The 11,208-nt window shown below is 37.4% G+C and overlaps 1 protein-coding gene across 1 annotated transcript; it reads right to left on the bottom strand.

Moving 5' to 3' along the window:
• Positions 1-339: 339 nt before the first annotated feature.
• On the bottom strand, positions 340-1,402 carry LOC133984080 (alpha-1A adrenergic receptor). Its single transcript, XM_062423330.1, has one exon. It carries the CDS (start codon positions 1,372-1,374, stop codon positions 340-342), a length of 1,035 nt encoding a protein of 344 aa, XP_062279314.1. The 5' UTR covers positions 1,375-1,402.
• Between the last annotated feature and the right edge of the window lie 9,806 nt (positions 1,403-11,208).

The raw sequence follows: 11,208 nt of genomic DNA, 5'->3' as shown, positions 1-11,208 counted from the left end.
CCCTCATCCAGATACATTGTTGTTGAATCAGAAAACAGATTTTATTTATATCACATTTTAATCGGTGTATATCACAATCATTCCACAGACTGAAACAGGCCTCAGTAATCGTAACATTACACAGAACAAGACAAATATCCCCACAGTGAATCTGAAAACTTTCCATGCTTGTTAACAATGTAGAAAAATGTTTTACTTTCACAACAGCAATCCACAAAACATGCAGACGCGCCTCTTAGCGAGACTCACAATGTGGACAAAGAGTTTGTGTGACAAACAAATGTCTAAAATGAAGCTCAGGTTTGTCTGCAGTCTTTGGTCCCTGAGGTGGTTTTTCGTTTAGGTTTTGGTCGTGTCTCTTCTCTGGAAAGGCATCAGGAGCTTGTGTGCGCAAAGCCTGAACTTCTGATCCCAAACGCTGTAAATAATCACATTCCAGCAACTGTTGGTGGCCAAAATCCAGAAGGCGAAAAAGGAAAAGTTGCACCACACATTCCCCAAAACGTTCCCCACCACGAAGACGGCAATGGGTGTGAACGACGCGGTGAAGGCCACCGTCAGAGTCCCGATGGTTTTGGCTGCCTTGATGTCGGAGAACGTAGGCTTGCTCCTGCTTTGGCTCTCGGTCTCTGCCAGGTGTTTCCTGCGCTTCGAGTGCTGCCTGATGCTGGACAGAGAAATCATGTTAATAACCACAGTGCCACCGAGGAGGGTGAAGTCAAAAGCTGGGAAGAGGAGGAGGATGTTCCACCCCTGGCTCGGAAACTCGCCGATGGTCCCCAAAGCGTAATTACACATCCGGCTGCAGGAGTTGTACTCCAGAGCGATTTCACTGCTGAAAATCATCGGAGACACCGCCAGGAAGAAACTCCCAACCCAGGAAAGGATGATGAGGATCGTTGTCCTTTTACGTGTAATCACTGCGTCTTTATGCAGCGGTCTCAACACGGCGATGCTGCGCTCGATCGTCAGTAGGAAGATGGTGCTGATGGAGACCAAAGTGCAACCGGCGAAGATGGGACCGATAACGTTGCACGGGTGGAAACTCACCGACTGCGAGTTGTATGAAGTCCACTCTGGAGCAGAGTCGGTCACCATGAGATAGACCTCGGCGTAGACCGACAGCGGCACCACAAATATCCCCACCGCCAGATCGGCCACAGCGAGCGACGCCTTCAGGTACCCCTGCGACGTGTGGAAGTGTTTGGTCCCCAGCACCACCGCCAGAGTCACCAAGTTCCCAAACAAGATGGCGACGATCAGCAGCACCATAAAGAGCACCATCAGGATTTTGTTGACCAGCGTGCAGCAGCACACGGTGCAATGTGCCGGCTCAGTACTGTCCATCATGGTCGGCGTGCTGGTCTCAATCATTGGATTAATGGATGCTGCACATTCACATTATAACCTGAAATACAAACACAGAGAGACGTCAGGTTGAATCATTATAAATACAGTGACTCAGATACAAGAAGCAAGCGGTTTAAATAATGTTTTGGGTAAAAGAAAAGCCTTCAAGGGTCACATGGACACAACTCCAGATTAAAACTGGGAGATTAAATATCTGGTTCTGTGCTGGGAAACGTGAACGATAAAAGCCTACGGACATAAAAACCTCATGGCACAAGTCAACTACAACTCCCAAGATGCATTTCGGCAAGAAACATGAAATCACTAAGCTTCAAATTCTGTTTTGTGCACTGTTAAAGGCAAGCAGAAGCTAAATGTTGGGCTCCTCAGAAAACTGCAAACACAATTTGGAGTTTAATTTTTTTTTTCTGGATACGTTTCGGATGAATTTAGGAACAATGCCATCGTGTTTTTGCCCCTAAATGGCTTCTTCTCCATGGCAACAGCGACTGATGCTTATTTAGACTTGTTTAGACCAGATGTCAAACCTGTATGATTGCTAGGTTATCTGGTAGAGTTTGTGTTGCTTTGTTAAATTACATTAAGGATGATGTTTAATCATCAAGATATACTCAGATTTGTGCTCATAAATTAGGTTTTTTTATTGATTAACTCTTATTTTGTTTTATTGTCTGATTAGGACAAGGAGTAGTGACACATTTTCACCATTTTTTGCATCTTATATTTTTTGTAATGCTGTTTTGAAGTTGTTTTTTTTAATAAACTACTAAGAATAACATAACTTCTTATCTTTAAATTGTCCAGGTTACTTCTGTTTATATTAACATTAAGAATAAAGTGATGTAAATACTTCAGGCACCACAATGTATCACAGGAGGATAATATAGTGTGCAGCCAGATCTCCATATGACTGCATTGTTGAAACTTGTCAAAATAAACTAATTATCTATATCTTTCTTCCTCTCAATAAATCTCATGTTTGGATCTGAAATGTGGATGATTAATGTTCATATCTGTATCAGGCAGACGCCACTTCACTTTCTACTTGAGTTCTTGTAGTAATTAACAATGTAGTACAAAGAAAAATCACGTTCCTGTACATGCTTAGTGGCGTCTTTCCTTACAAAGAACTACTCTCCAGAGACTGAAAACATGATCTCTGTTATCGGTCTTTAAACAAACTAATGTGACAGCTGCACTGGGTGACATGGTCCTTCATTATGAGGAGTTTAGACATGTTAGTTTGTTTAGAAACGGAAACAAAGACTAATAACAGCGATCATGTTTTCAGTCTCTGGAGAGTAGTTCTGTGTAAGAGAAGACGCAACTGAGCAATATGCAGGAACGCAATACGATCATCATTGATTGATCTCATTCCTCCTGAACTACTGCATCTCTTATTAGTATTACTCTATAGTACTACTACTACTGCATCTCTTATTAGTATTACTCTATAGTACTACTACTGCATCTCTTATTAGTATTACTCTATAGTACTACTACTACTGCATCTCCTATTAGTATTACTCTATAGTACTACTACTGCATCTCTTATTAGTATTACTCTATAGTACTACTACTACTACTGCATCTCTTATTAGTATTACTCTATAGTACTACTACTGCATCTCTTATTAGTATTACTCTATAGTACTACTACTACTGCATCTCTTATTAGTATTACTCTATAGTACTACTACTACATCTCTTATTAGTATTACTCTATAGTACTACTGCTGCATCTCTTATTAGTATTACTCTATAGTACTACTACTGCATCTCCTATTAGTATTACTCTATAGTACTACTACTACATCTCTTATTAGTATTACTCTATAGTACTACTACTGCTGCATCTCTTATTAGTATTACTCTATAGTACTACTACTGAATCTCTTATTAGTATTACTCTATAGTACTACTACTGAATCTCTTATTAGTATTACTCTATAGTACTACTACTGCATCTCTTATTAGTATTACTCTATAGTACTACTACTGCATCTCTTATTAGTATTACTCTATAGTACTACTACTGCATCTCTTATTAGTATTACTCTATAGTACTACTACTACATCTCTTATTAGTATTACTCTATAGTACTACTACTACTACTGCATCTCTTATTAGTATTACTCTATAGTACTACTACTGCATCTCTTATTAGTATTACTCTATAGTACTACTACTACATCTCTTATTAGTATTACTCTATAGTACTACTACTACTGCTGCATCTCTTATTAGTATTACTCTATAGTACTACTACTGCATCTCCTATTAGTATTACTCTATAGTACTACTACTACATCTCTTATTAGTATTACTCTATAGTACTACTACTGCTGCATCTCTTATTAGTATTACTCTATAGTACTACTACTGAATCTCTTATTAGTATTACTCTATAGTACTACTACTGCATCTCTCATTAGTATTACTCTATAGTACTACTACTGCATCTCCTATTAGTATTACTCTATAGTACTACTACTGCATCTCTTATTAGTATTACTCTATAGTACTACTACTACATCTCTTATTAGTATTACTCTATAGTACTACTACTGCTGCATCTCTTATTAGTATTACTCTATAGTACTACTACTGCATCTCTTATTAGTATTACTCTATAGTACTACTACTGCATCTCTTATTAGTATTACTCTATAGTACTACTACTACATCTCTTATTAGTATTACTCTATAGTACTACTACTACTACTGCATCTCTTATTAGTATTACTCTATAGTACTACTACTACTACTACTGCATCTCTTATTAGTATTACTCTATAGTACTACTACTGCATCTCTTATTAGTATTACTCTATAGTACTACTGCTACTGCATCTCCTATTAGTATTACTCTATAGTACTACTACTACTGCATCTCTTATTAGTATTACTCTATAGTACTACTACTGCATCTCTTATTAGTATTACTCTATAGTACTACTACTGCATCTCTTATTAGTATTACTCTATAGTACTACTACTGCATCTCTTATTAGTATTACTCTATAGTACTACTACTACTGCATCTCCTATTAGTATTACTCTATAGTACTACTACTGCATCTCTTATTAGTATTACTCTATAGTACTACTACTACTGCATCGCTTACTAGTATTACTCTATAGTACTACTGCATCTCTTATTAGTATTACTCTATAGTACTACTGCATCTCTTATTAGTATTACTCTATAGTACTACTACTACTGCATCTCTTATTAGTATTACTCTATAGTACTACTACTACTGCATCTCTTATTAGTATTACTCTATAGTACTACTACTACTGCATCTCTTATTAGTATTACTCTATAGTACTACTACTGCATCTCTTATTAGTATTACTCTATAGTACTACTACTACTACTACATCTCTTATTAGTATTACTCTATAGTACTACTGCATCTCTTATTAGTATTACTCTATAGTACTACTACTGCATCTCTTATTAGTATTACTCTATAGTACTACTGCTGCATCTCCTATTAGTATTACTCTATAGTACTACTACTACTGCATCTCTTATTAGTATTACTCTATAGTACTACTGCTACTGCATCTCTTATTAGTATTACTCTATAGTACTACTACTGCATCTCTTATTAGTATTACTCTATAGTACTACTACTACTGCATCTCTTATTAGTATTACTCTATAGTACTACTACTACTGCATCTCTTATTAGTATTACTCTATAGTACTACTACTACTGCATCTCTTATTAGTATTACTCTATAGTACTACTACTACTGCATCTCTTATTAGTATTACTCTATAGTACTACTACTACTGCATCTCTTATTAGTATTACTCTATAGTACTACTACTACTGCATCTCTTATTAGTATTACTCTATAGTACTACTACTACTGCATCTCTTATTAGTATTACTCTATAGTACTACTACTACTGCATCTCTTATTAGTATTACTCTATAGTACTACTGCTGCATCTCTTATTAGTATTACTCTATAGTACTACTACTGCATCTCTTATTAGTATTACTCTATAGTACTACTACTACTGCATCTCTTATTAGTATTACTCTATAGTACTACTACTACTGCATCTCTTATTAGTATTACTCTATAGTACTACTACTACTGCATCTCTTATTAGTATTACTCTATAGTACTACTGCTGCATCTCTTATTAGTATTACTCTATAGTACTACTACTGCATCTCTTATTAGTATTACTCTATAGTACTACTGCTGCATCTCCTATTAGTATTACTCTATAGTACTACTACTACTGCATCTCTTATTAGTATTACTCTATAGTACTACTACTACTGCATCTCTTATTAGTATTACTCTATAGTACTACTACTACTGCATCTCTTATTAGTATTACTCTATAGTACTACTACTGCATCTCTTATTAGTATTACTCTATAGTACTACTACTGCATCTCTTATTAGTATTACTCTATAGTACTACTACTACTGCATCTCTTATTAGTATTACTCTATAGTACTACTACTACTGCATCTCTTACTAGTATTACTCTATAGTACTACTGCATCTCTTATTAGTATTACTCTATAGTACTACTACTACTGCATCTCTTATTAGTATTACTCTATAGTACTACTACTGCATCTCTTATTAGTATTACTCTATAGTACTACTGCATCTCTTATTAGTATTACTCTATAGTACTACTACTACTGCATCTCTTATTAGTATTACTCTATAGTACTACTACTGCATCTCTTATTAGTATTACTCTATAGTACTACTGCTACTGCATCTCTTATTAGTATTACTCTATAGTACTACTACTGCATCTCTTATTAGTATTACTCTATAGTACTACTACTGCATCTCTTATTAGTATTACTCTATAGTACTACTACTACTACTGCATCTCTTATTAGTATTACTCTATAGTACTACTACTACTGCATCTCTTATTAGTATTACTCTATAGTACTACTACTACTGCATCTATTATTAGTATTACTCTATAGTACTACTACTGCATCTCTTATTAGTATTACTCTATAGTACTACTACTACTGCATCTCTTATTAGTATTACTCTATAGTACTACTACTACTACATCTCTTATTAGTATTACTCTATAGTACTACTACTGCATCTCTTATTAGTATTACTCTATAGCACTACTACTGCATCTCTTATTAGTATTACTCTATAGTACTACTACTACTGCATCTCCTATTAGTATTACTCTATAGTACTACTACTTCATCTCTTATTAGTATTACTCTATAGTACTACTACTACTGCATCTCCTATTAGTATTACTCTATAGTACTACTATAGTACTATAGAGTATAGTACTATAGTACTACTACTGCATCTCTTATTAGTATTACTCTATAGCACTACTACTGCATCTCTTATTAGTATTACTCTATAGTACTACTATAGTACTATAGAGTATAGTACTATAGTACTACTACTACTGCATCTCTTATTAGTATTACTCTATAGTACTACTACTACTGCATCTCTTATTAGTATTACTCTATAGTACTACTACTACATCTCTTATTAGTATTACTCTATAGTACTACTGCTGCATCTCTTATTAGTATTACTCTATAGTACCATAGTACTACTATAGTACTATAGAGTATAGTACTATAGAGCGCTTTCACATTACATCTCATTCACACACATTCATACACTGATTCAATACGCAGGTAATACTCATTAGAGGGAAGCTTACCATTCATTCTCATTCACACACCGTCGGCGCAGCAACGGGAGCAATTTGGTGGAGCAATTTTTCCATTGAGTGTCTTACCCAAGGACACATCGACACCCCATAGTATTACTCTATAGTATTTGTACTGCAAACGACTGAATCTCTTAGTGTGTTCTTGGACAATCACAGAGGAATAAGATATATCAGATTTTGATACACACACACATCACTTTATAATGTTAGTAGCTCAGTTCATTGTTGGTTTGGATCCAAACATTAAGAAGAAAAATGTAGAAAATGGTCAGACTGATCCTTTAAAAAAAACTCCACCTGCTGCAGTAAATAGACTCATTATCCTACAAATAATTAAATCTGTGGCTCCAGAAAATTAATCTATTATTTTCCCTTTTCATATGACATATTCAATCTCACACTGATTATGCAATCACATCTGTGTTTATCTACTACTACTATTGCACTAACTCTTTTTTCCAATGTTTACTAATTGTATTGTGTTTGATGCATTGAGTGTTTTGAAAGGCGCCTTTAAATAAAATGCATTATCATTATTAATATTATTATCATCACATGTTCCTGCACTGTCCACCACATCATATCAAAGATGTGACATCACGTGAGTCACAGTGTGAGCAGCAGCTGGAGTAAACAGAGGGCGGACCCGGCACATGACGGATGGAGGGATGGATGGACGGAGGGATGGATGGAGGGATGGACGGAGGGATGGATGGATACTACTCACTCCAGCGGGAGGAGAGGTGACGTCATAATCTACTCGGACAGCTGTAGTAGTAAACAAAACCCAGCTGGAGCTCGCAGTGGTTTTAATCCCACTTTAAAGTTCCTGGACATCCTCCTTCACATGTGCTCATATTTAAATTATAACACACACGCACACACACACACACACACACACACACACACACACACACACACACACACACACACACACACACACACACACACACACACACAAATACACACAAATACACACACACACACACATTAATACATTAAGCTAAATATCAAGAGGCGGTTTTAAAAGGGTTTGAAAAACAAAAACGCAGAGTTATCTTCACCCTGTGTGTCACTTCTCTCTTTCACTTGTCATTTCTCAGAGATGCGCCCAAACTAAAACCTCCCACTTATAATAACTCACAGAAAAATCCAAAAATGGTCATCAGAGCCTTACAGCGCTGCGAGGAGAGCGCAGGAAATGCTCCTGGAAACACTTTATCTTAAATTCCTCTCTTTATTATTTATAAACAGTATAAAAAACACATGAATGCACGGTTTATAACACACTATAATGCAGTTTAAAGCACATGTAAGTGTTTATTAATGTGTTTGTGTGCACCTATAGGAGAATTAAGTTGTAACACAGCTGTAATAATATACTATTTACATTATATACACTTAAAAACGTCCTTAAATAACGACATTATAGTGTGTTATAAACTCCCTTTTAAATGTTACTACTTATAAAAGCTAAATATTGGAGTTTAAGGTGGTATTGTCAGTGGATTTCTTGTATAAATGTTTAATAAAATTCAGTTTTTTTAGATGCCAATGTTGAATAAATTACTGACAAAAGCGCAGCTACAGTCTCTACTCTGTCATTATTTATGTGTCCGCTCAGTTTCAGATGCAATGTCCTCAAGCTTTTCTTTCTTTTTTTTCTTTCTTTTTTTCTCTGTATATCCATCTACAGCGCGCAGTCATGCAGAAACCTCCCGCATATCCAGCCAATAATCCTCGGGATGCAAAATCCATTAAAAAAACGAAAAAAATTGGTTCAACTGTGCCCAGAAAGGAGAAAGACTGTGTGCGTCTTACAGGACAGCCTTTGTCAAAATGTATTAATTGTACAGCTATTGTCGGAGTCGCTGTGTTTTGCAGAGATTTGCGCATCATTTGGGATGTTTCAGTTTAGCGCACATCCAGCTTCCAGATTCAACAATAAAAAAAACTGTTCCCAATATTAATAAAAGAGGTTAACTCATCCAGTGTGTCAATCTCCAAAAGTCAGACACTCACGCGCTGATAATAATTGATATTGCGGGTTTGACTCTACTCACTTTTGAGCTTTAAATTCCCTTCAAGACGCAGAAGCCGCGGCATCTCCCTGCCGGATATCCATGCAGCAGCAGGTTTCCCCCCCGCTGCAGCTCAAAGCATCCAGCAGTCCTCAGGGTGAAACTGGAGGAGAAAAGGAGTCCAGAAGCAGGAGGAGAAAACTCACAGATGTTGGTATGTTGGTGCTGAGGGATAGAGGATAGATGGATGGATGGATGGAGGAGGACGCTGCGCTCTGGTCCGCTCTGCACCGGAGAGATGGTTAAAGTGTCTCCTCCGCTGGTTTCTCCATTGGTTGAGGATGCTGATGACAGAGGACACCCCACCCCCCTTTCCTCCCACCACTCCCCCCCCCCCCCCCCCCTCCTCCTCTCATAGTTTGATGAAGATGATATACATCCTGTCCTATTCTGTGCAAGTGCTTCAATTTTACGACTCTGAGAATTCTTGGCTGCACATGTTCCCAACATCCTTCCCTCTCTCGTATTATTATTATTATTTTTTTTTTTTTTATTATTGTTATTATTATTGTTACTATTTTTCCATTGAATCCTAATTTTAGGCGTGAGTCACTTCAGTGAATTGGACTTGGCACAGCAGCGGTCTGTTTAGGTCTGAGTCAGAGCTGCAGGATAAAAATAAAAAGTCTTAAGGCGGCCACTTATAGCTCTGAGGGTTAAAAGTGACAGCTCATAAAAAAATATATATTTTAGTATTTTGTGCTTTTTATTGAGAGGCTGGTAGAAGAGAGGTGGGAATGAAAGCCAAACAAAAAGAGGATGAACTCTAGCTAGTGACGTTTTTTCCCATCAGTCACAGTTTATGTTTCTTGAGATGTTAATGTTTAAATTCAGTGCAGTGAAAACATTTATGCAGTAAACAGGAACAAGGGGAACAAATCCTAAACCCCAAACATGTTTAAACCTGCAGAGATGGCAGAAACACCAAACCAACAACTCTGACATATCATCTCATTTTAAGTTGATTTTCATGTGTTATTTATTTCCAGCAGTTACTGATCAACATTATGATTTATTAGTAGTCATGTTTCTGTCCACCTGCTGAATGTAAAGTCCAATATTCTCTCTCTTGTAGCTCTGTTTTTACTCTCTACCAACTCCTGAGGGAAATATCTGGCTCTTTAACCCTCCTGTTGTCCTCGAGTCAAGGAAGGAAGGGAGGAAGAAGGAAGGAAAGGAGGGAGGAGGAATGAAGGAAGGAAGGAAGAAGGAAGGAAAGGAGGGAGGAAGGAAGGAGGGAAGGAAGGAAAGGAGGAAGGTAGGAGGGAGGGAGAAAAGAAGGAAGGAAGGTAGGAGGGAGGAAGGAAAAGAGGAAGGGAGGAAGGAAGGAAAGAAGGACAGAGGAAAGAAGGAAGGGAGGAAGGTACGGGGGAGGAAAGAAAGAGAGAAGGAGGAAAGAAAGAAGGAAGGGAGGAAAGAGAGACGAAGGAAAGAAAGAGAAGGAGGGAAGGAGGGAGGACAGACGGAAGGAAGGAAGGAAGGAACTGTCAAAACAGACGGAGTCAATTTGACCCGGGAGGACGACAGGAGGATTAAGCTGCTAAATGCTCCACTATGTTCAGAAGCTAGTCTCCAGATAACTGTGTGTGTTTGCTGTTTGGTGAGCAGGTAGTGAACAGTGGAAACGACGCTATGAGAGCAGCTGAGAGTGAACCAGAGCAGTAAAGTTACAGCTAAACAATGAGCTGAAACTCAACTATAAAGCTGAGTAAAGAAGAGAGGAGCTGCAGAGTCTCTGATAATTCTCTGTAGGTTCAAACCAGGCGGGGAGTTCTGGTCCTCTGAAATGAGGCCAACGCGGAAGTAACTCAAAACTGCATTCTATCAAAAGGCCACCAGGGGGCGACCGTTTTGGTGTCAAAAGGACTTCCGTCTCTATACAAGTCAATGGAGAATTCACCAACTTCTCACTTGATTTCTAACCTCAGTAAACGTTTTCAAAATGTGTTTATGGTCTCAATCGCTAGTTTAAAGCCTTCTTCAATGCAGTATGATGTTCATTTGGGACATTTTGGCCTCC

Source organism: Scomber scombrus, chromosome 7, assembly GCF_963691925.1.
Source record: "Scomber scombrus chromosome 7, fScoSco1.1, whole genome shotgun sequence".
Lineage (NCBI taxonomy): Eukaryota > Metazoa > Chordata > Actinopteri > Scombriformes > Scombridae > Scomber > Scomber scombrus.
Note: the sequence above shows the minus strand (reverse complement) of the source record. Positions and strands in the feature narration are given on the sequence as shown.

Coding starts and splice junctions, on each gene's coding strand:
- LOC133984080 (XM_062423330.1), bottom strand. CDS start 1,374: ATGATTGAGACCAGCACGCCGACCATGATGGACAGTACTGAGCCGGCA.